We start from the raw sequence: 26,924 nt of genomic DNA, 5'->3' as shown, positions 1-26,924 counted from the left end.
AGGGGACAATTCTGGAGACGATATTCCAAAGAACCACAGTAGAAACAGAGTCCTTTCAGATGGCGTCACACCCTCTCTGAGGCCCGAAGTTGTTGGATACCGATTTGCATCGGCTCCGGGGCATCCAGTGCCAGGAGGGGTGAAGAAGATGACCTGTGAGAGACAACAGAGGAAGGAAGAGAACGAGAACAGTGTCTCTCGTGCCATCGCTCCTGGGTACGCTGGACCATGCGTACGCTCAGGGTAATCAACTCCTCCAGGGAGGAAGGCCGGGCATGAGTAGCAAGATCATCCTTCAAGGTGTCTGAGAGTCCGTGCCAATATGCGGCGGCGAGTGCCTCATCATTCCATTGGGTCGCTGCGGCGAGAGTACGGAACTCGATTGCGTACTTGGCAGCAGATCTACGGGCCTGTGAAATATGGAAGAGAGAGAATGCGGCTGTCTCGCGCCGTGCAGGAGTATCAAATACTTGCTGAAATTCGCGCCTGAATTTAGGATAATCTTGGGTTAGTTCGCTCTTACGTTCCCAGAGGGGAGAGGCCCAAGCGAGGGCGTCACCGGTAAGCAAGGCGTAGATGTAAGCCACCTTAGAACGACCAGTAGGAAACAGGGAGGGGGACATCTCGAATTGCACCTCGCATTGGTTTAGGAAACCGCCGCAGGCGAGGGTGTCCCCATCGTAGCGATTAGGTGATGGAATATGGGGTCCAGAGTTGGCATAGGTCGTGGCAACCGGGGGTGCTGGAGCCATAGGAGTCTCCGGAAGGGAGAGGTTAGCCAATTGCTGGGAGACTGTGGACAGCTGATTGCTCATAAATTGTAAGGCCTCAAATGAAACACTTGTACCCACCTCTGGGGGGTCTGCATTTGTTGGGCTCTGCATAATGTCACGCCTGTATGCCCGCAGACCTGGCAAGACCCCAGTACTGAGGTGGGAAGGTTATTACCACGCACCCACGGCAGTGAGGGCGTGCCCTGAGTGCGTTATGCGTTGCCGGGCCTGTTGAAAAATAGTTAGTGATACTTGCAACGCCTTGGGAGTCAGAGTAAGAATAGTGATGTCCGTGCGCCACAGTCCAGGGATCCAGAAGTCAGAGTTGTCAAATTCGTAAGCCAAAGTCCAGGGGTTACAGAGGTCAGCAAGGTAGAGTTCGTAGGCAGGGTTCAAGGGCAACAGAGAGCAGGGTAGTCCAGGACAAGCAGAGGTCAAACCAGGGAGATCCAGAGATAAGCAGGAGCAGGAACAAGCTGGAACACAGAGAAGAGCAAAGCATAGGACTGCACACACAGGGATAACAGAAGCTATGCAGAGCAATGATAGAAAGGACAGACAGGGGTTATAAAGGAGGGAACACCAATAGGAGGAAGAGGAGGAGCAGAAGGTGAAGTGGGAGACAGCAGGGATAGAAGAGGAGGAGACAGGGGGAACCAGTAAGGGAGATCGCTTGCTGGGTATGGGAGGAGGAGTCAGGAGGCTTGAAACCCCTATAAGAGGAGCGTGTGTGCGCGCCCTCTGTAATCTGAGAGTGCGCACGCACAGGCTGCGTCACGAGGCAGGCGGTGCGCCGCGCCGCGGGGACACCCGCAGAGGAGGATGCGGAAACGGAGGGAAGGGGATAGGAGCAGATACCAAGGGGAGCTGAGAGTGGGGAACGCCGCAGCAGGGGCTCGGGACCGCACAGGTGTGCGAGTCCTGCAGGGCGCGCGCTGAGGTAACGGAGCGGCGTCAGAGGCTGCCGGAGGGGGACAGGTGTGGGTAAAAGAAAGGAGGCTGGCAGGGGAAGGGACAAAGAGGGTAGGTGAGCGTGTGACATCAGGGACACATGAAGGGGAAGGAATCCCAAGAACCGTCACACCTGTACAGGAGAAGCCCGGGGAACTGTTCCCCTTTTCCACAGAGATGTTCCCCCGTAGACATCGGGTCCCAAAGACTCGTAAACAAAGATGTACTGAAAAAGAGGACTAGTTTAAAAGGTCTTGGACTCCAGGTAACCTTAGTTATGGACTACAAGTAATGACAGCGAATGACCAGGATGAGGGAGGGACAGGTATGGGAACTTTGCCAGGCCTGGCTCTTCCTGACTTCTGGCAGAGGGAAGACCCGGCCCTGGCTTGGCAATATGAAAAGGTGGTAAGGGTCAATGATAAAGTAATAAATGAACAAGGTATAAGGGTACTCCCACATTTTAAACTAGTGAATGACATCCTATATAAGGTGATCAAGGTTACACAAACAGGGGCGGTCATTCGGCAAATATTGGTCCCTAAGGTCTTTATTAAAATAATGTTTACCCTAGCCCATAGACCCCCGTAGGGTGATCATCTGGGTAGGAATAAAACCAAGGATGGCATCCTGTTCCGGTTCTACTGGCCAGGCATACACGGTGATATCATGAAACTATTTGAGACATGTCCTGAATGTCAGTTGACCAGTCAGAAGGGATAGAAACGGGCCCCCCTTGGTTCCTCTATCCTTGGTCTCAGTCCCATTCGAGAGGATTGGCATAGACCTGGTAGATCCTTTAGAACCCTCTGTGAAGGGACACAAATTCATCCTAGTTGTCGTGGATTATGTCACCAGAAATCCTGAGGCCCCCACTACACACAAACAGGGGAGGAATGTGACAGGGTGAAGTCGCTATGTGATATCTATGCCTGGAAAACATACCTCTGACTGCTAAAACCATCAATCAGAGGGTTAACCAAGCCAGAGTTTACCTGGGCAACCAGGCCTTGATTAAATACAGCTGTTAGGCAGCTTTAGAAGAATGCAACTGCTAGTAGTTGGTGGCTCTTCTTTCTCTGTCTGACGCTGATGTGGAGACCACTCACAGGGCTGCTAGTTTTCAGGGGAACCTGTGTCTTAATGTAAGCAGGTAAGCAGGAGGTAAAAACTCGGAGCACAACTATACAAGAACGAGAACTGGAGGCTAATGAAAAAATAACAAATTATTTATTGGGACATAACTAATTAAAAAGAGAAACCTCTACCGCGTTTCTCGCATGGTGCGCTTTATCAAAGAGTAGTTTCACTGGTCTTAATCACACTCTTATATGGTCAACATCCCTAAAAGCACCGCCCACCTGTGCCCAGGTGAATACAAACCCCCGGGACACAAATTCCCTGTGAACTGATACACAGGAAAGGGGCATAGTGCTCAGAGGGAAGGGATCCACACAAAGTGAATAAACAGGTAAAATATAAATAAAAAAGACCAATCACATACAAAAGAAATATCAGTAACACATACATATCATAACTGTGGAACCATAAGCATACATATGTCCAATCTATAATGGGTATTCAATGTATAATTAACCCCTTAATTATAGTAGCATAGGATGGCATATGAATTATATATCATAACAGGCTCATAGACACAATAGATAAAGTATACCTGCCTGCACCGGAGATCTCAACCCATCTGGATCTGGACGTTAGTACGCCGTCTGGAGATTGCCTGCTGTTACCTGCATCACTAAAGGGGTACCTGGTTTAGGCGAAGTCCCATCGGTTCCCCCAGGGGGACCAAGGGCTCATCGTGTCCAGGGGTTCCACCGTTCAATGTGATCAAGGTTTTCAGTACAGCTGCAGTTCTTATCCCTACATGGTTAGTCTCCGTTGTGCAAAGGGTTCATTTAGCCTGCGCGTGATACACGCTGTCTACCAGGCTTGTAGCGTCGGGCTGGGAGGTCTTTTCCTCTGCTTCGCATCTTAATGTAAGCAGTCTGATTTATTTGTTGTTGTCACTTATGAACTGTACTAGGATGTGCCAACAAGGGCTCCAAAGCCCACATCACTCCCTGAACAGAAGGGAGTAAGGACTTACCCCCATGAAACGGCCCTACTAAGATACTATATGATTAAACCCTTTTATGCTGACAACAAGCTGGTTTGCATATAACTAGTTTTTGGCTGAATAAAAGCCGTGCTCGCTTCCTCCTCACTGCGACAGGTCTAAATATAGAATTTTATATACTTTAAGTCCTTTCTTGTAAAATCATTTTCTATTAATAACCTTTTATCTTGATTGGGTTTTTAGATAAATTGCTGATTTTTTAATCGTTATATTACATTTTTTGAAGTATTACAATACAGAGAATATCTGAATGTTATATTATTATTTAAACATATTAAACAATGTATAATATATTCTAAGTTATATTTTGGATTAAGTAGATCCTCTATAAGGAATTAATATATTTTGCACCTATGAAGGTTTTCATATGCCAGAATATGATATAATTTAAAAATATATATATATTTTTTTTTTGTCCCACCCTAATTATTTGGTAATTTCAATGCAGGTCATACTGTATATGCTAATGTTATTTTCATTGCTCTATAGCTAGAGATAAATATAAAGTTTTCTCTCTGTGCTATGCTGTTCTGTTTTCATTCTTCACTCTTCTCTACCTTTACTTTCCTCTTTTTATAGTATTGTATTGTATGTCTTTATTTATATATTCCTTTTCGGAGGCGCCGTTTTTTTTGTTTTTATTATCTGTATTGGTTTGTGTGAACCTTTTGTCTTAGCAGCCCCCACTTTAACTTTTAAAGTGTGTTTATTTTATGTTAGTTACCTATGTGTCACTATTTTTATTTGTAGCATTAGCTCTGTTTCCACTGCCCTTCCCTTTTATTTATTTATATAGCGCTTCACAGTAGTAATACACGTGGTAATCAAATAAATAACAGATCATGGGAATAAGTGCTTTAGACATAAACGTAACATTAAGGAAAAGGAGTCCCTGTTCCGAGGAGCTTACAGTCTAATTGGTAGGTAGGGAGAACGCACAGAGACAGTAGGAGGGAATTCTGGTAACATACTTTACAGCAACTTGTTTTAGGCGCGTATTTTAAAACTGTCACACACCTGACTGTCAGATGCTACTAGCTCGTCGTTTTACAGATAACATGTTAAATATAGGCTGACTGAACATACAGGTAAGTATAATCAAGTTCTTTATGCCTTTTATTATTTGCCTCTATATTGTATGTTGAAGCTTTGTAATAAAAGATAACATAAAAAATTACAAGAATTTTTTCTATATTTGTAAGTGATATACAGTGTGTGTGTGTGTGTGTGCGTGCGTGCGTGCACGCGCACACACACACACACACACACATACATATATATATATATATATGTATATATATATATATGTATATATATATATATATATATATATAAAGACAACACAAAAATTAAGTAGCGCTAAAGAGGATGTGAAATAACCCTAATAAATGATAAATTATAATAACATATTTAAAATATTAAAATAAATTAAAATTACCACAATTTAACCTAATAATATCTACAAACCATAACGTGATAGTGAAAAAAAAAGGAACATCCAAATTGAATGTTCCACTCAAACAAAAATCCAGAGAGAAAAATAGTCCCAATAGAAGATCCAGGGAGCGTCTTTGCAGCTTTAAGTGGAGTGGTATAGCCAACCACTTTTGGAATCTACAAACAAAAAACAAACAAAAGCGCAAGCTCCATAGCACGTAACTGAGTAAAAAATAAGGTACATTTATTTAAAAAATCAGCAACCCATAAGAATGTGCACTTACAGGATTTTAAACAGAACCATTCGTGGGAGAGAAATCTCTATTGTGGTCATCTGCAGTGGTAGGGTGAGTCCCAGGTTTGCAGAGTGGATGTAAACAGCCCAGGTTCACCATGAACTCCTATCCCAAATTGGCAGCAAGATATAAAGGCATCCAATGCCTGCACGTCCTTTGCTCCCTCATACAATGGTTGCTAACACTTGAAATTACCGCCAGCCGGAGCGCAGGGAAGCCAGGGAATCCAAATGCACCAACACAAATGCGATGACGTCACAGCTCTACGCGTTTCGTCACACTGCGGCGACTTCGTCATCTCCTGACGAAGTCACCGCAGTGTGACGAAACGCGTAGAGCTGTGATGTCATCGCGTTTGTGTTGGTGCATTTGGAGTCCCTGGCTTCCCTGCGCTCCGGCTGGCGGTAATTTCAAGTGTTAGCAACCATTGTATGAGGGAGCAAAGGACGTGCAGGCATTGGATGCCTTTATATCTTGCTGCCAATTTGGGATAGGAGTTCATGGTGAACCTGAGCTGTTTACATCCACTCTGCAAACCTGGGACTCACGCTACCACCGCAGATGACCACAATAGAGATTTCTCTCACACTAATGGTTCTGTTTAAAATCCTGTAAGTGCACATTGTTATGGGTTGCTGATTTTTTAAATAAATGTACCTTATTTCTTACTCAGTTACGTGCTATGGAGCTTGCGCTTTTGTTTGTTTTTTGTTCATATATATATATATATATATATATATATATATATATACACACACACATGGAGAAACAAGAGAAAAAGCGCCCGATCCATGTGTAAAATCTGGTAACAAAACTTTAATAAAAAATCACAAGACAAATGCACACTCACAATTTGTCAATGCAAATTAAGCATTGTATGGGTAAACCTATGCGCCAACAAGTAGCTGCTCGCCGAATGTTTACTTCATTACATCAGACCTCACTGCTATTCGGCGAGCAGCTACTTGTTGGCGCATGGGTTTACCCATACAATGCTTAATTTGCATTGACAAATTGTGAGTGTGCATTTGTCTTGTGATTTTTTATTAAAATTTTGTTAGCAGATTTTACACATGGATCGGGAGTTTTTCTCTTGTTTCTCCAATAGCATTTGCTGGGAGGTTGCTGACCCCAAAGAAGAAGCAGCCCTGACGTTGTAATCTCCATACAAAATCATCAACTTTTTTGGTGGAAAACACATATATAATTTTAGTTAATTTTTTACACGTTTTTTTTATTTTTTATTTTTTTAACATTTTCATTTTTTGGTAAATACATTTCACCTAATCATATTATATTTTGATAATCATATTTTTCAGTGTTTTTTGCAATAATAGTTCATCATTCATCATTTTTTATTCAATATATTTTTTAACACACAACAATTATACATATACAATTTTTACATTTTTTATATTTTACACACACTCACCATCAATACTTATGACCACCTTCTGAGTTCCTATATATATTTTATAATAATACATTTTTACAATTGTTTTATACAGGTCATCTGTGCTAACATTTGTTGCTGTCTGTTTGTTGTCAGGAGTCTACTGTGGGGCTAGTACACACTCAGGCGCTGTTAAATCTTTCAAATAATATATATACACATACACACATACACACACTCATACACACATACACACACACACACATACACACCCTTGTGAGATATCATTGGATGATATGTCACTGGGGTTTTTTGTTTGCCTTCCTCTGGATCAATATACTGTAAGTACGGATATTGGATAAAGTATCTGTCTAAATTTAGCACAGGTTGAACTTGATGGACGTATGTCTTTTTTCAACCTCATCCACTATGTAACTGTGTATATAGCTGTGTATATATTTTAAATATACATTTTGGGATTTTTATTTCTTCGCCCAGGTTGTTTTAGACATAAGTTACTGTATATATATATTTTTTTTTAACTCAAATTTTATTGAAGTTTTTCAGAGGAGGGGGGAGTAGGGAAAAAATAAAAAAGGGAAGAGGAGAGGGTACAAAAAATAAAGACAGAGGGGAGGGGAGTGTGGATAGACGTCCAGTTAAAATGTTACAGAACAAAGCATCTTAGAACATTCAATCAAACAGCCGGTATATAGAACAGTTTTTACAACAGAATTGAGTGGGTATCTATATTTTTGATGTTTACAAATAGGAGATCTGCAATTTACCTAAGAGGCTGCAATATTTTCTCAAACTAGTTTAATTTTTCTTTGACATAACATTATTTAATCACATAAATAAAATAGAAATATCACCATAAGAGATTTTAGCCAGTTGGATATATTTCTCCAATAAAAACATGAGTTTTTCTAAAAAAAAAAAAAAAGTTTAGATATATTTATTGTCATCACACAATTTCCACATAAGAACATTTGTTCATATAAGTATATTTCAGGTATATTTAATTTTCGTGGCTACTTTCTTTACAAAGGTTATTTTCAGAATAATAGATTAGTGCTGCTTCTAGTTTTTTCATGCAAATCAGAAAATCTGATCTAAAAATGATACAGACCTTTTAGTAAATTACATAGGGAAAACATCAGCAGAATTTGAAGCAAATAGCCGGTTTGTAATTTGCACCACATACAGTATGTACATGACCTCCTTAGTCCTCCTCTATCACAGGGTGTCATATACAGTATCAAAGTCTCCATAAACCCCGCAAAGCTGTAGCAAAAAAACTGCACCAAATATACAGTATCAAAGCAAAAAATCGTATTGTAATCCAGATGAGTTTTTCTTTAATAAATGTGGTGCTGTTTTTGGGGTTTGTTTTTTCCTTTTGATACTTTTCCCCCAGTAGACTCCTGGTTGGAAAACTGGAGAGAGAACTGTAACAGGGGAGTTATCCCTGTTCAGGTAATGTGCCTGTAATCTAGCAGTGTGGTGGTTAACTGCTGGTAGTCAATTAACAAACACCCCCTGCCTGATTAGATTGCTTAGAAAAGTCTGTCTTTTGAGAAAGGAAGGGAGACTCCTTAGCTCACACCTGAGCTGAACTTGGAGACAGAGCAGAGATTCCTTAGCCCACAATTGGGCTGAACCAAGGAAGGACAGATGTCTTGAGCGACAAGCTGACCACAAGACAAAGGGGACAAGATTCTAACCTGGAGCCTGACATTGCCTGTGCACACAAGGGTGCGGTTCCAAGAGAGCAGAGAAGCTTCCCCTACAGCAGCCCAGCTAACAGATAAGACTTTCATTTATAAGACTTTTTAAATCTGTTCATTTCATGCTTTATGTTTGGGGCTAGGAGACATGTTTATCTAAAGGGAGTTGTGGACTGCATAGTATTTCACTAGAAATACTCCCAAGTGAATAGAAGCTTTGTTTACCCCTTGTTTGGATGGTTTCCTGATGTTAAGGAAACAGGTGCAATAAAAGCCTTATTTAATTTCACCGTAACCAGTCTCCCTTGCATACCTCTGTGAGCGTCCACCTACATATGGTGTACGAAGTGGGACGAGAGGTGGTCTTTGAAGTTAGAAGGGACCGGAGTTGGCTGTGAATTTTTTTTTGTGCTTTTAATCTCATGCCGCAGAGACCAGAGTTAAAGTGATACACACCCAGGCAGGAAACTTACACTGCACTGAAACTTACAAAACCACAGATGGACTCTTTTCCCCAATCCCAAGAGGAGGGAGAGAGAGACTGCTGAAGCAGGTAAACCTTATTTGCCTATCACAATAAAGTGTAATATGGTCATTGAAATAGGGGGTTTGCCTTCCAGCCATAGTCAGGGTTCAAGAAGTGAGTTAGCCCTTAAAGGGATAGGCGTTTGTTGTTTTCAAATGTTTCGCTGAAGCAGTGAATACAGATGGTGACCCACGAGCGGTACTGATTTTGCAAATAAAGGTTGCCACACCGCATAGGACTACCAGCTGTGAATGGAGTATATGCAGAAAAGTGTGAAAATGTATGCAAGACTGTGCTGAAGCAGGGGAATTTTTAGCAAACAAATGCTGAATGTAAAATTGCCCTACTGGGGAAAAAGGGATTGCTGAACTGTGTTAAAGGTATTCCAAAGCCAATTGCTGAGTGTTGAGTCACCCTGCCGGGAGTGAAAGAAATATTCCACTGCAAAGAATGTTTTTTTTTTCTGCAAGTAAAAAACGTCTGCCTATGTATCTTGGGAGCAAAACAGGCACCCAAAGTGGGAAGTGTGAATGCCATAATACCCAAAGATGAGACTGAAAATTACTGAACTCAAGCAGAAAACCAAATTCTGTTGCTGAAGCGGAGGGATTGCACATAGCAAGTAAATAGTGTAAAGCAAATGCCTTTGCTGAAGCCAGAAAATGGGCAGCTAGCAAGCACTGTATTTAAAGAAATAGAACCCTGGAAATTTAAAATTGCCACCCAGCTGATGTCAAATACAGACTCTGTACAAATAGGGAAGAAAATGTGTTCCTGGTGTAAAGAACCCCACCACACGGAGCAGTGTCCCTTCAGGCCTTATTCAGATGATGACAATAAATGCATGCACAGTAATGCTAATGTTGTAAAACTTATCCAAGGGAAGAAAAGGTCTACAGAGAGGCCTGTGAGAGCTACGACGTCTACAAGCAAAATATGCCCACCTGTAGGACTACCACCATTTGGGGTTCTAGAAAATACAGTGACAACAGCTGTAATAGCGCCTCCTGAGGTCAGGAAGAAAAATATACCTGATAGCCCCAAAATGGAGGACAAAATACAGCATGCCTGTAATGAACCCTACCCCATGGAAGAGTGGCCCTTCCAGTCCGATGAGGAGGAAGACATCTCTTATGGGGAACCCAAACCAAGTCACACCCACAAAACACCCCAAGAATGGTGGGGGTGCCTGAACTCGACACGAACCGAAAAGACCGCTCCCTATGATGACAAATATGATCGGCAGTAGAAAGAGCGGGAGCAGTGGATCACCAAATATTTCCGTCAGCTGTTACAGTTGCAAGAAAAGCCAGGTGGATCCAGTGACGCTGCTAAAATTTCAAATGAAGATGGAGACCGCAGTATCCCTGAGGGGACGGTGTCATCCAAAACAAAAAGGTGAAAAAAGAAAAAGAAAAGCAGTTCTTCACTTACCGTGGAAGGAACAGACACGTCCGCAGATCCTGTGGAGAAAAAAGGGGACCAAGATGCCCTGCAGCCTAGAGAAAATGGAGAATTCGTCCCGCGGTTAACCGAATATCCAGTGGGCCCAAGGCAGAAGTCGTGTACCCCAAAGAAGTGTCTGTCCTGTGCCAATAGTGAGGAACCCCCAACCAACCATCCCAGGGAAGCAGAGCCGGAACCAGTGAGTGTCGATCCCTTGACCAGCCCTGAGGATGCCCTGAAAAATGCCAGGCGTGACTGTGATCGGCTCCTGGAAAATAACGTGAAGCTACAGAAAGATGTGCTCACAATGTACTCTTTGGCCAGGACAGAATTGGACAATCTCAAGACTGAGCAAGATACTGCAAACGCTACTATTTCCGCCATGGATGAAAAGCAGAGCCAATCTGATATATTGATGACTAAGCTGAAGTGGAAATATGAGTAGGCACTGAAGCAGATGACAGTCTTCCAGCAAGAGGTTCACACTCTTCGCATAGAGCTGAATGCCTCACAACAGGAGGTCAACAGCGTCCGGACAGACGTAGACGTATCTCAGAAAGAGGTTCATACACTCCGCAGAGCACTGGATGCCTCACACCATTAGACCAACAGCTGTCGCACAGACCTGGAATTTTCCAGAAAGGAATACACAGTCTCACTGAGGAGCTGGACATTTCTAAAGAAACGATTGTCAATCTTGATACAGATCTCAAAGTCTCTCAGAAGGAGCTTCAGACCCTCAACCTAGAGAAGGAAGTCTCACGACAGGAGACTGTCATTCTCAAAGCAGATGTGCGTAAATGGAAGGAGTACTGCAAAGAGGCCCTGAATAGTACAGAGACTGAAAAAGGAGAAAATTTAAGATTACAAAGAAAAAACTTAAAACTCAAAGAAGAAAATTTTCATTTGACAAACGACGTCAAGGAAAAGAATGAAAAGCTGCACTAGCTTAAAGAAATAAATAGACTTTTGGAAGGTGAGAAGTTTGAAGCAGAGCACTGACTGCAGAACCAACTGCAAGGTCTGCGTACGCACCTCGAGAAGGCAGAGGAGAAGCAGCGAACTCTGCAGGAAGACAATCTGCAGGCTATTAAAGAAATTCAAGTGCTGCAGGAATGTCTGATTACCCAGTATGTCCCCGCAAAGCAGCATGAGAAACTGAAGGCTACCATGAGCGTCACCAAAGCATCGCTAGAGGCCAAGCTTAGAACCCAGGTGACCCGGCACAAAAGGGAGCACAAGAAGGTCCAGAAACTAAAACAAGTAACTGTGGCCCGACCAAAGAAATGCATAGTGCTTCACAATGCAATAAAAATGTGGAAGTAAACTCAGAGAAAGCAAAGCGTGCAGATAAATTCCGAGAAGAGACTTGCAAGTCCCACTCAAAAAACAGGGATCTCTCGCGGATGAGATGAAAGTTCTACAAGGACAAGTATTGACCCTGACTAAGCGTCAGTATCCCACAGCCACAGAAACCCATGAAGACAAGGGTACAGTGAGAGCTGGGAATACCGCTCGTCTGAAAGACAAGGTTGCAAAATTTGAACCACCTAAACAAGCACTAGCAAAACCTTCAGCCACCCAACAGGCAATAAAAGAAGGTACACGTGCTGAATTAAAACCAGAAGAATCCTTAGCTGATGAAGCTGAAAAGATGGGACATTCTCTGGAAGTGGGTGTGGAATTACAACTTAATCCCAAAGAGGCTGAACTAGCAACCCCATTGAGTGGGAAAAGGGCAGAGAGACAGCTTCAAGAGCAGAAAACTCAAAGGGCTGTTTTTAAACCCTCTGCAACTACGGCCATACAGTCTGCCTACAATAAGACGAGCACCCGACGCGAGGGAAATCTCATGACCGCGCACGTAGCAAAAAGACTATACTTAGAAAAAGACCTCCTCGAGCGACTGAGGAGTGCTGATCTCAAGCACCTTCGGGAGGAGACACAAATAAACTGGAGAAAGGGCTCCAATCCCAGCGGGACTGAGGGTTCTCTTCCTCCACCCACTCTCATTCAAGTCACAGAGATATCTAGAATGAGAGTGGAAGGATGGGTTTTGGCCGTGGGAAGCCCTAGCTTCCCGCAAACAGGGGAGGTATGTAACAGGGGAGTTATCCCTGTTCAGGTAATGTGCCTCTAATCCAGCAGTGTGGTGGTTAACTGCTGGTAGTCAATTAACAAATACCACCTGACTGTTTAGATTGCTTAGAAAAGCCTGTCTTTTGAGACAGGAAGGGAGACTCCTTAGCTCACACCTGAGCTGAACTTGGAGACAGAGCAGAGATTCCTAAGCCCACAACTGGGCTGAACCAAGGAAGGACAGATGTCTTGAGCGACAAGCTGACCACAAGACAAAGGGGACAAGATTCTAACCTGGAGCCTGACATTGCCTGTGCACACAAGGGTGCGGTTTCAAGATAGCAGAGAAGCTTCCCCTACAGCAGCCCAGCTAACAGATAAGACTTTCATTTATAAGACTTTTTATATCTGTTCATTTCATGCTTTATGTTTGGGGCTGGGAGACATGCTTATCTAAAGGGAGTTGTGGACTGCATAGTATTTCACTAGAAATACTCCCAAGTGAATAGAAGCTTTGTTTACCCCTTGTTTGGATGGTTTCCTGATGTTAAGGAAACAGGCGCAATAAAAGCCTTATTTAATTTCACCATAACCAGTCTCCCTTGCATACCTCTGTGAGTGTCCGCCTACAAGCACGTACATGGATTATCAAAGGACCTTGTTTCAAAATAATTATTTTTCTTTTATCTGATGCCTTCCTAAATAGTCCCCTGCGGCACATAACCCTCTGAGGGTCATTTGTCATAGTCTCCTGGAAAAACTGGTGCAAAAATAAAGCACTGTTTTGGTTTGCCGAACAACAAAATCCCATTGATATTAATAGGAATGTTTTTCTTGAATAAATCTGGTGCAGTTTCTTTGCCCCAATTGTGTCGCAGTTAGACTTTAATAAATGACACACCCCTCCTCTCCACGCGGTATCTATTAAATCCAAAGCTTCTACACTAAGTCACCCAGCAAGGGGCTATGTAGAAAAGTCTCCCAACTGCAAAACCAGGCTAACATTTGTATAAAAACACCACAAGATTTACCAAACTGACAAAATCCCATTTTATTGAAATAGAATGTTGTTCTTTATCAAATCAGGTCCAGTCTTTTGCTGTGGTTTTCCAAAAGGGAGACATTGATAAATGACCCCCTAATTTTTTCTATTGTAGTCTAAAATGGAAACAAGGAAAGGTTTCTTTAGGACAAACAACTGGTAAAGCTAATTCCACCTAATGCAAATATGCACGCTAATCCAGTGCATACTGAAAGCAGAAATTATCTTATTTTTAGAAAACATTTTAATGTCTCTAAATCTCTTCAAGCCTGTGATATAATACTTAATTCCTCATATTGTTCCCATGTTAATTTGTTTCAAAAATAGCTCGGTGACTTAACATGTGTTAGATGACTCTTTTACTGAGGAGTGTGAGGACCAGCAGCAGCTGTACTTTGATCCGGGTTTATGATCTGAATTCTTGCATTAGCAGTAAGTACTGTATCTGTACAAGGTTTGTATGTTTGATGTACTGTAACACTCTGACCCCAAATTGAAACCAAGTTTTAAAGGTACAATCCTAAATGTAATGACAGCCAGTCCCTCCTAGGACCAAAGTATACTAATGGCAGTGGCATATTAAATAGTCCATAAAATCCATACATTTTAAAATTATATGTTAAACTTTTGTCTCCATAGTAACCAGATGCTTAAGCGTGTTTTACATTTGTTACCTAATCTGTTTAGATGGGGTGTATACAGGTAAATTGTTGATCTTTATTGTTATTTTATTTAAACTAATCATGCTGCCATTATTAGAAAACGGGGATAAAGCGGAAGACCAATAATTATCAGATACAAGTTCACACAGATCTGATTCAAATAAAAACATATTTTTTTGTACCAAGGAAGCAACATTTTCCTTTAAAGGTGATAGAATATTTCTAAGGAAGCCAATTGTGTTTGGGAGCAGTTACATGTCTCTTCTCCCAATACTATCCATAGTCATGAAAAAATGTGTTCACTCCCAATTAAGCGATTATTATACCAAGACAAATTTCCCTAGCTAATTCCAATCTGGCTCTACACCCCAAACACTCCATAGTAACTACCCTGCTATAAGTTTGCAATGAAATCCAGTGTGGAATGGAACGGGGACAACTCACTGGTACAATATTCCTAGATTTTGCAAAGGCTTTTGATACTCTTGATCATGCTATCCTGCTTAACAAACTCTAGTGCTCTGGAATAAGGAAGCATGCTTTAAACTGGTTTCATTACTACCTATCAGGTAGATCCCAACATGTGTCAGCCTCTAACTCCAATGCCTTTGATATCACCTGTGGTGTCCCGCAAGGCTCTGTCCTGGGGCCCCTTCTCTTCTCCGTGTTCATCAATGATCTTCCTATAGCTTGTAAGGAAGCTTCAATACACATGTATGCAAATAACACAATCCTAGATGCACACCGCCCTAGCCTCTCTGACCTTGAACACATACTTCAATCTGACTTTTTGAGACTTGAAAATTGGATTTTCCAAAACAAACTATTTTTGAACACTGACAAGACTGTAACAATGGTATTTGAGCCAACTCATCAAGCTGCAGCTGCTTTCAAGAGAAGACTCCAGACGTTTGAATCCTCCCACAGATTCTCCCCCAGCGCGTCACAGTCCAGTTCCACCAGATGCGAATAGACGCGAGAGGGAAGTGACGTCACACGCCACCGCCGGCGGTACGACTGGCTATAGAGGAGGATCGGGAGAAAACAACACAGCTAGCTCGAGCGATTGAACGCAAAAGATACCTTTATGTGAACAATCTATTTGTACATATTGTAAGTACATGTTTTTACCTCTTACAATACATAAACCCTGTTTTTTGTAACCTGCACCATCGGGCTGTTTCTACTTTTTGTTCACATATACCGTACTGGGATTTGAGTATAATCATCTCTGGACCAGCCTACCTGCATGAGAACCGAATGGGACTAACATATACCTAAAGAAAACACCTATAATTTCTTTACTACCTGACAGAGTCAGACAACAGTGAATTATCTTTATTGTTACTGCAAGTAGGTTCTCCCTTAGAGCCAAGATTCACATCAAGTCAATATTCAATCACTATACTGCACAATTATTGTTTTTGTATGTTTTTTATTCACATGATGTGTCCCTGATTGGATCGCTCCCTTTCAACAACAAACCAAGACTGCATTCGTGGAAAATCTTAGCACATTTTCCTGGAAGGTTTGAGAAGTATCCTGTTGGGTAACATCTTTCATTTATTTTATTTGTTATTTCACTGGTGATTTGAAAGGAAAGTGTGGCGCCTAGGCAAGTCATTTAAGTATATTTGAGACCAATGCTACATTTTTAAAGTTTCCAATGACTGAGCTCCAGATCAGAACCAACACTAATACCACCCTAACTCCTGTTACTAGTTTTAAATACTTGTTAAATGGGAGTCAAACCATATGCCCATTCGGGACGCACATTGATACCCTGACATCAAAAACATATGCCAAACTAGGTGTACTGTACAGGAACAAATCCTCCCTAAGTCTGCTGGTCAGAAAGCGCAACGCACAGCAGATGCTAATGCCAATTATCGACTATGAGGACATAGTATATGGCACTGCACCCCAAACCCACCTTAGCAAACTTGACACTCTCTACAATTCAATATGCTGCTTTGTTCTCCAATGCAACTACAACACACACCACTGCAAAATGCTCAAAAAGAATTAGATTGGTCATCACTTGAGTCTAGGTGCAAAGTCCATCTTTCCTGTCTTGCCGGCTGCTCATGCACATGCGTGATCAGCATTTGCCGGTCACGCATGTGCGACTGGCAAGCTCAGATCGTGCATGCACATGACCAGCAAACACCGATCACGCATTAGCAGCCGGCAAGTGCCGATAGCGCATGCGCAGTTGGCAAGCGTTCTTTGTGCATGCGCAGTCCAAAAAATGGATTAGTTACCCTAGAAGACGGGCCTCCAAGAGTGCAGGCCCCCAGGCTGCCGGTCTATAGCTATGCCACTGGGTTTCTACCTTGTTAGGACCAGTATGTCAGGCCAGAATCTGCACTCATGTTAAGCTTACATTTTGTATGGTCATAACTAGTTAAGATTCTGTAGTCAGCCTTTTGCTGAAATATAATTCCTAAATGCACTCAGTTTCTGCCAAATTGCATTTCTTTTCTTCCTGCTAAGGATATTGCTAAGATACTTTTGTGTTGTCAATTTCCTGATGTTTTAGTTAGAATATAATAGAATGGTTCTCTGCAAGAAGCAAAATAGTGTAATATAGTTGCTAAAGACTAAAGGTCTCTTTTGATAACAGACAATGAATAAGCTATGTAGTCAGACATTGCTTGTTTTGGGAAAAGACACATCCCAAAAGTCACGCCACTAATATGTCCTGCCCCTAGATCACGCCTCTAATCAAAGCTACGCCCAAGACACGCCTATGATACGCCTATGTTACGCCTCTAACAATATCTTTTTTTTTTCTGTATAAAAGTCATTACCCTATGAGTAATAAATTGAGACAAAGGATTTGAAACCTGGCGTGCGTTACGTTTCATTTCGTTCGTCTACCAGGCCTGATAGTTCATCAAAGATCGAAGATAACAGTTGCAGGGCGTGGAAGCTTCTCCGGGGGAGTCAGCTGCAAACGGTGCAGATAGTGTATCCAGTCACAAGGCTTCAGTTTACCTGGCAGAGGAAAGTTTCCTCTCGGTTCTGAAGCAAGGGGAGGAAATAACGGATTTCCCTTCATACTGTAGCTATTTGACATGAAAAAGTTAATTCTCTTCCCTTATATGGTAAGAAAGTTTGGCTATAAGCTAAAAGTTGACTCCCGACCAAATTTTTAAATCTCTGCAATGTGATCTATTCAATTGCAGAAACTATGTAATAAAACAGGGTGCTTAGCTTTATAATGTTGTAACTATAGTATAACAGTGAATATGTCCTTGTTCCAAGACATGCTTAATCAGTGGATGAAGTGTGATGATACCATAATGTTGTTATTTGCAAACCCAGAGTACCACTATTATTTTTATTTAAACACTTCAGGGGTCATTTATCTCCAGGCTGCAAAAGTAAGACAAAATCAGTGCAGATATTCTGAACCAGATTTGTCAGAGTAGAAAATCTATTTGATTTGATTGGAAATGTTTTTTCTTGATCTAGTTGTTACTTTGCCATACTTTTGCAGCTGGGAAACTTTGTGAAATAACCCCTTACATTCTTTTATAAAATAAAAAGGGATAGTGAGAATTTAGTTTTAGCAGGAATGTATGTCCTTCTCTTTTGAGAGCAGTGTTAATTGGAAAATGCAAACAGTTTTGCAGAAATTGCAACCTTGAAGGACTAATAATCTGTGAGATTTGGTGATTATGGTCCACAATACAGTTGTCTACAGTACCGACACACTTTATTGCAGTGTGGTCGGTACCGCAAGCCGGGAGATTTCCCGGCTTGCTAGTGGCCGCCCCTCGGCGTGACGCGCGGTCACGCGTCTTCGGGAGCGTGCGCCCCCTGCACGCACGTCCAGGGGCTCCCCGAGGGAGCCCTGGTGTCCCGCGATTGCGGGACAGCGGCAGGGGGTTCCGGGGGACCCGGCGGACCCGGCAGCGGTAGGGAGAGCGCCCCGATCGGAGGGCGCTCTTCCGCTGCTTCGGCGCGCGCCCGTCACACTCGGGCGCGCGCCAGGCTACTGCTGCGGCCAAGAACGGGCAAATGCTCGAATAAACTTGGCCGCAGCAGTATGTACCAACATATAGAAAAGTTGATGGACTGGTTGTTTTTTTTTCTAGCAGCATTGCGTCGTATGTAAGAACAGTTACATAGTAGATGAGGTTGAAAAAAAGAGTTCACCATCACCATCAAGTTCAACCGATGCTAAATTTAGACAACAGATACGTTATCCTATATCTTATTGATCCAGAGGAAGGCAAACAAAAAAAAACATTGTTATATCATCCAATGATATCTCATAAGGGGAAAAATAAATTCGTTCCTGACTCCAAGAATTGGAAATCGGATTAATCCCTGGATCAACATCCTTCCCATATATACTTATTTTGGTATATCCCTGTATACCTTTCCTTTCTAAAAAGATGCCCAACCTTTTTTTGAACAAATCTATTGTATCTACCATCACAGTCTCCATGGGTAACGAATTCCACATTTTATCTGCCCTTACTGTAAAGAACCCTTTCCTTTGTTGCTGGTGAAATCTCCTTTCCTCCAACCTTAAGGTATGGCCCGAGTCCTTTGTACTGCCCTTATGATAGATTGTTCATTTGAAAGCTCCCTGTACTGTCCCCGAATATATTTGTATATAGTTATCATATCCCCTCTTAGACGCCTCTTTTCTAATGTAAATAAATCTAATTTAGCTAGCCTCTACTCGTAAGTTAGATTGTCCATCCCCTTTATTAATTTGACGGCTCTACTCTGCACTCTCTCTAGTTCCATAATGTTTTCTCTAAGGAGTGGTGCCCAAAATTGTACTCCATTTTACTCCCGTCCATCCATTGCCATTTCATGCAAAATAAGATCTTGTTTGCCTTTGCAGCTACTGCATGACTTTGGGCACTATTGCTAAGCTTTCTGTCTACAAGCACTCCTAAATCCTTCTCCATCAAGGATTCCCCCAATATATCCCTATTTAATTTGTAAGTCGCCAGTTTATTCTTGCTTCCCAAATCCATAACCTTACATTTATCTGTATTAAACCTCATCTGCCATTTACCTGCCCACGTTTTCAGTCTCTCCAAGTCCTTCTGAAGAGAAATTACATCCTGCTCTGATTCTATTACCTTACACAATTTAGTATCATCAGCAAAGATGGAGACTTTGCTCTCGATCCCAGTACCGATCCCTTAGGTACTCCACTCACGATTTTAGCCCAACCTGAATCTGATGTGGAATGTTAGATTTATGCCACATAAGATATGGCAGATGTTTTAGGGGTGGGGAGGAAAAAATAATGCACAGAGATGCAGAATAACACAGACCTCATTATAATAGTTGCACCACATAATCCCTTTCCCAATTCCTCCAACTGACACTCCTCAAGTCGAAAGCTGGGGCAAATGGGGCAAAAATGGAGTGATGGAGTGCAGGATGAAATACCCTGGATTGGCACCAAAATTGTCTGGATAGATATGATCCAAAGCATTTTAATGAAAAAGTGCAGAAATGGGGGCATATATATCAAAGCAAAACTGGTGCAATTTTTGGCAAATAGTCCTGTACCATGTGTTTCAAAGAAAAATCAATGAAACTCAATTGAAGTCTATGAGATTCTGATTCTAAAAAATCAGTGAGATTTTCAGAATATCAGTGAGAGTTGACGTCTGCTATCCTCAATGGCCTGTGCTTAAGAGAGATCTTGCAGTATTTGGATGCACAAAGGCAGTGGAGAAACAGAATTGTGTTAATCTCACATGGGCCTACAATGCATTGCTCTTACAATGCAGTGTCTTAGTATACTGGGGTGTATTCATTAAAATCTGGATGCAAAACTGGTGCAGAGAATAGTGCAAAAAGCAACATAGCAAACCTATGGGATTGTCTACTAAAGTTTATTATAGTCTCCTGGCTGCAAAACCAGTGCAAAAAACAGTACCATATTATCAAGGAAAGGAATCCTATTGAAAGCAATTACGTGCTGCATCAGATTTATTAGGAATAAACATTCTTATTTAACTCAAATACATGTTATTGATTGATAACGCTGGTGCACTGGTTTTGCCCCATTTTTCAGCTGGGAGACTTTGATAAATGCCACCTCTAAGATTTTCCTTTCATAAATGTGGTGCAATTTTTCCACTGATTTTACCACAGTTTTGCAGTTAGAAGACTTTAGTAAATATCCTCCCAAGAGACTTTGGAGCATATGTATAAAAGCAAAAGTGCAATTCAAGGGCAAACATTTTGGCACTCCTTTGAGCAGATTTACCGAAGTCCCACAGCCGAGAAACTTGAACAAAACCAATTCAAAAGAATTGAGGGGTGGGGGGTGAGGGGGGTGGAGGGGGGAACTGCACCAAATGTATCAAATACTTCTTCTCATTATTGTCTGTAGGGTATTTCTCGTTTATACTTTTGCACCAGTTTTGCCACAGAGTAGCAGCTGGGAAACGTTGGTAAATAACCCCAAACGTGACACAATGTGTGTCATTTGTTGGAACCAATTTTGCAATGATTGGTAGCAACGAATTATAAACATAATGGTTCTTTTTTTAAATGATATCTAAGCTGCAAACCTGAGGTGGAAAAAACACCATGATATTTATCAACAATGATGAAGGGTATTGAAAGCAACTTGAGGTTTTTTTCTGTGATAAATCTGGTGCTGTTTTCCCCCCCAATTTTATAGTTGGGGGACTTTGGCAAAAAAAAGTTCCCATAGGGTCTGTGCAAGTCTTTTGTTACTGCTGTAAAACCAAGAGAACAGTCACACGTTTTTTAAAGAAAAGAAATCCCAATATACCCTACTTTGTGTCACTATTTTGCAGTAGGGGGACTGTGATTATTATGTAATTTGTCAAAGTATCTCAGCTGCAAATTGCAAAATAACTGCAGCAAATGTAATCAATATTTTCAGCCCATTTCATTTGATAGGATTTTTTTTATACATCTGGTGCAGATTTTTTGCCCCAGTTGTGCAGCCAAGAGAATCTGATCAATTTTGAGCGCTCTTGGGGTTATTAAAGTAAATTGTAGGGCTGAAGAAATGTCACCTGATTATATATACAGATGCACCGGCCGTTATTGAAACACTTTGCGCGTTGTATACCTCGGAATACCCACGTCGTGGCGCGGGATTTCTTCCAACCTTACCGCCTTTAGACGCAAGTGCAGGCGGGTGCAGAAAATTGCATTTTAGTGTTCTGGCTTTTAAACACCTGAAATTGACACAGTAGTACAGTACTATACACATTGCAATTCATTCATTTCATTGCATTTAATTGCACACAATCCATAAAATTCAAACAAAGCAATCGCGATAAGCGCAGGTGCCTGGGGCGATTGGCCATGTTAATGCCACGTGGAGTACAGCAGCGCACACAAAAACGGCGCTGTGTTTGTTCGAATAACGGCCACTGCATTTGTGTATATATATATATATATATATATATATATATATATATATATATCTTTTGATTTGCTATATACAGTATACATATATATATATATTTTTTTTAAATTTAAATGAGTAGATGTGACATTTATTGTAATAAATGTAAAAGTTACTGTACCAGCTATTAATGCAAAAGTAATCAATACAGTGCCAGCAATGTCCATGCAGAATTGACGGGGTTAAAAGAAAAACAGCATTGACACATGGAGCGGTCGAGTGATAGTGTGTGCAAAGCACACGCATTTTAATTGAAACATGTCTTTTGTCACTGTTTTGTCACAGAAATTGTATTTGTGATGGTGATGTTTATAATAAAAAATCAAAACACAATTTCAGTGACAAAACGCAAAGAAGTTTGAATTAGACCGCACGTGCTCGGCACACACTCTGTTTGAGCTATTTGCACTTCTATATGTATACTAACTGTGAATTCCCCGTGTGTGTCTGTCTCTCTGTGTGCGCCTGTCTGTCTCTGTGTGTGCGCCTGTCTGTCTCTCTGTGTGCACCTGTCTGTCTCTCTGTGTGTGTCTGTCTGTCTCTCTGTGTGCGCCTGTCTGAATCTCTGTGTGCGCCTGTCTGCCTCTGTCTCTGTGTGTGTGTGTCTCTCTGTGTGTGTGTCTGTGTGTGTGTGTGTTGTCTCAGTCTCCCAGTCTCCCAAGTGTTGTTGGTGCTGCGCTGAGCACATTCACGCTGGCCGAGGACCCTTCTGTGCATGCGCTGAGGCCCGCGGCCGTTCTGCGTCAGGACGTCACCACCATCACCCGAATGACATTTTCACCATCCAAACTCTGTAGGTGCCAGCAATGGAAACTGAGATGGCAGATACAATAGATTTGTTCAAAAAAAGGTTGGACATCTTTTTAGATAGGAAAGGTATACAGGGATATACCAAATAAGTATACATGGGAAGGGTGTTGATCCAGGGAATAATCCGATTGCCAATTCTTGGAGTCAGGAAGGAATTTTTTTTTCCCTTATGAGATATCATTGGATGATATGTCACTGGGGTTTTTTGTTTGCCTTCCTCTGGATCAATAAGTAAGTATAGATACTGTATAGGATAAAGTATCTGTTGTCTAAATTTAGAATTCAGTAGGTTGAACTTCATGGACGTATGTCCTTTTTCAACCTCATCTACTATGTAACTATGTACAGTAAGTAATCTCATTATAGGCAGTGAACAAAAATCTGTTTAAACAAACCTGGTGATTAAGGAAGCAGCATTGTTGCATTACCCAATGATGATGATCTCCCTCACACCCCATGAATCTGGTGCTTTTTCTGCAGCATGTTTGCATACGGTTTTAATTAAAAGCAAACTGACTTTCAGTCAATAGGAACTATTTTACTGACTTCATAAGTAATCCACTTTGTTATATAGCCATTTCCCTAAAAACTAAATGGCATATTACCTAGTGTCCTGGCTGCAAAACCACTGCAAAAACAAAACCCAATTTAACAAAAGGAAAGGATTCCTACTGAAAGCAATTAGTGCTCTATGCATTAAGGGAAAAGTTAAGCAATTCTGAAACAAAATAATTGCATCAGATCATTAACGAAAAAAACAATTAAAACAAATGTATTTGATACATCAGGGTACATATATCAAGGCAAAAGGGATGCAATTCTGGATCCCCAAAAATTGGCACTGTATGCATCAATGACAAAAACTCATTAAAATCAATAGGATTATTTATTTCATAACAACTTTTGCCTCAATACATATGCCCTATTGTGTGCAGTTTTTATGCCCCAGAATTACTCCACCTTTGCCTTGAGACATAGAGGTCTATGAAGTCCATTCACTAAAGTAGCCAAGCTGCAAAATTGGGGCAAAAATTAACTCCAAAGTTATCAAAGAAAAATAATCCAAAGGAAAACAATGGGTTGTTTTCCTTTGATAAATCTAATGCACTTTGTGTGTCCCCCTCTCCCCCCCCCCCCCACAGTTTATAAATCTAATGTACTTGTTTCCCCCCCAGTTTATAAATCTAATGCACTTGTTTCCCCCCCAGTTTATAAATCTAATGCACTTGTTTCCCCCCCAGTTTATAAATCGAATGCACTTGTCCCCCCCACCAGTTTATAAATCTAATGCACTTGTCCCCCCCAGTTTATAAACCTAATGCACTTGTTTTCCCCCAGTTTATAAATCTAATGCACTTGTTTTCCACCCAGTTTATAAATCTAATGCACTTGTTTTCCCCCAGTTTATAAATCTAATGCACTTGTTTTCCCCCCAGTTTATAAATCTAATGCACTTGTTTTCTCACCCACACATACACACTGTGTAGTAAATAGCACTAGAACTACACAGAGAAATCCCTGTCAGTGTATCATTTTCAGCTATACCTGTTTGCACTTGTCTTCTGCTGCTTTTTTGTCAGCTTCAGCCTGCTCTGCCCTGTCAATGGCATTCTCCTTATCCAGCTTAAGCATCTGCATCTTCTTCTTTATTGCTTCCATCCTGATTCAAGGTTAGGAACCTTCACAATGCGAAGAAAGTATTGGAAGTTAAAACAAGGTAAAAGAAGTTTAGCTGATGAAGTACGGAGAGTGCAGCTAAAGGGCAGTAAGAGATTCAGGAACATGTAAACTCAGAAAGGACATCATTGGTTGCTTTAGATACTTTCCCAAGTCCCAAGTGACTCCATAAGACTTTCACTTACAACCTTTCAAAGGAGATACTTGGACCGGTTTCAAGAGTGCAATCTGCAGCCCTTGTCCAACCACCTTATTTGGGCCTGATTTTGCTGTAAAGGGAAAGAAAAGATCTTGTTTCCATTTTTAACTTTCTGACAGCAGCAAAAAGTGTTGACAAATGAACACATGCCATAGATAAGACTTATTAGCATATCTGGGTATATTTGTAAAGCGTAATCAGCTGCCCTTTAAAAGGTACATGGAGTCTCCTCACCAAGGGATGAACAAAAGCTATTTGTAGAAAAACGATCCCGATATTTTAAAGCATCTATCTTCTTTCTAAATGCACTTGGATGAACGTTCCTCTATGAAGAAGCCTTGATCACTCATTGTAACTGATGTGTTTTTTTGTTTCATTCACAAACCAGAAGTTCCACTACTTTTTTTTACTAGTTAATAATTTTCTGCTTTAAAAGGAAGAATTACATGTAGAAAAAGTTTTTGTGGTTGTTTAATCAATTTATGAATGCAAACGAGTGCCTTAAATAATAATTAGTTCACTCTGAAGTAAATGTATGCCTTATTGTATAAAAATTAGCTTAAATCATATGTTATCTTGTAATTATTGTTGGTTTCCCTTAATCTATTTAAAAGTGGGGGATTTAAGGGGGAAGAAAGAGGGGAAGGGGGAAGAAAGAGGGGGAGGGGAAGGTGAGGGAAAGGGGGAAGAGGGAGGGGAAGGGGGAAGGGGGAAGAGGGAGGGGAAAAGGGAGGGGGAGGGGGAAGAGGGAGGGGGAAGGGGGAGGGCAGAGAGGGAGGGGGAAAAGGGAGAGGGAGGGGGAAAAGGGAGGGGGAAGAGGGACGGGAAGGGGGAAGAGGGAGGGGAGGGAGGGGAAGGGGGAAAAGGGCGGGGAGAGGGGTAAAGGGCGGGGAGAGGGGAAGGGGAAGAGGGGGGAAGGGGGAGAGGGAGGGGAAGGGGGAAGGGGAAGAGGGAGGGGAGGGTGGAAAAGAGAGGGGAAGAGGGAAGAGAGAGGGGAAGGGGGAGAGAGAGAGGAAGGGGGAGAGAGAGGGGGCAGGGGTGCGTAGAGAGGTAGAGAGTGGGGAGGAGGGTGGGGTAGAGAGTTGGGGGGAAGGGGTAGAAAGGGGGGAAGGGAGGGGTAGACTGTGGGGACTACATCTATTTTACAGGAACATGGAGTAACCCATTGTGATGGATCGCCTGTAGGCGAGTCACTTAGACAGAGGGTTAAGCTTAATCACAGTGGTTTATTCTCCACAATCCACTTAAACCATGGGTACACTGTGCATTTAAGAAAACAAAATCATAAAATAAAAACCTATTCCCTATAGGGAAACTAACTAAACTTTGCTGTGGCCCTTTCTAACGGCGGTGACCAATTAAACTGGTTCCCAGCCCAAAACATATACTATCCTATGCAAACAAACAGTCTTTTAACATCGCAGAGTCTTATTTATTGCTTATCTGTTTTTGCAGGGGATTCCTATCCCCGGGTCTCCATGTCACTCCTTCAGCCATTTAGGAACATCGGTTCCGGGAACAGGCTGTCCAGTTCATAGTGATCTTTATCCTTAGTGTGATTCCCAGCTGGACCCCACAGGCCCGCTTCCTGCAGTTCTAGGGTCCATAACAACCAGGCTCCCTCCTTGTTGGGAGAAGTTTCACTTACTCTCTCTCTCTCTGGGGAAAAATAGTCTCTCTGTCTCTCGCAGCTTCCTGCCTTTTATCCCTGCTCAGTCAGGGGTTTTACATATCACATGTAGGAAACCCGACACCCGTGCAGTCTCCTGATGCTTGAAACGGGAGTTAACCTTTTCACTCCATTACACCCATGTACTCATTTAAACCTTGTGGCAGAAGGGAACCCAGTTTGATGATCACCCGGCACTCTCGTTGGAGGCATGCCATCTCTAGGTCCCCTCCTCTAATGCCCAGATGGACCTGATAAATCGCGAAAACCTTGACACCACTAGGATCAGAATTGTGTACCTGCTTAAAATGTCTTGCTACTGAAGTGATTTTATGTCCTGCTGCCAGGTCATGTTCAGTGGTCTTGATATTCCTTACATGTTCGAGAGTGCAAAACCTCAACTCACGTGTAGTCATGCCAATAAATATTTGGTGACATGGGCAGGTCAAATAGTACACCACCCCTTTGGATTTACAATTGAGAAAAATTCTAATGTTGTATCTCCTCACTTGCTTAGAGTAAAAATAAATCTGAGGTGGACGGCATGAACTGACACACTGAACATAAATGACATTTAAAAAATCCTATTTGGGCACTTCTCGATAAAAAATTGACTGGACGTGATGTCCTGTAGTGACTGTGCACTAGTTTGTCGA

At 41.9% G+C, this 26,924-nt stretch overlaps 1 protein-coding gene across 1 annotated transcript in view; it reads right to left on the bottom strand.

Moving 5' to 3' along the window:
- The window catches only part of LOC142502132 (tropomyosin alpha-1 chain-like), a 218,963-nt gene extending 194,406 nt beyond the window's left edge, over nucleotides 1-24,557 (bottom strand). Inside the window, exon 1 of the mRNA XM_075612991.1 lies at nucleotides 24,269-24,557. Coding sequence (XP_075469106.1) covers nucleotides 24,269-24,382 — 114 coding nt within the window. The 5' untranslated portion in view covers nucleotides 24,383-24,557. The remainder of the gene's footprint in view (nucleotides 1-24,268) is intronic.
- Between the last annotated feature and the right edge of the window lie 2,367 nt (nucleotides 24,558-26,924).

This window comes from Ascaphus truei, chromosome 8 (assembly GCF_040206685.1).
Source record: "Ascaphus truei isolate aAscTru1 chromosome 8, aAscTru1.hap1, whole genome shotgun sequence".
In the NCBI taxonomy this organism is placed as follows: Eukaryota; Metazoa; Chordata; class Amphibia; order Anura; family Ascaphidae; genus Ascaphus; species Ascaphus truei.
This window is presented reverse-complemented; position numbering and strand designations above follow the sequence as displayed.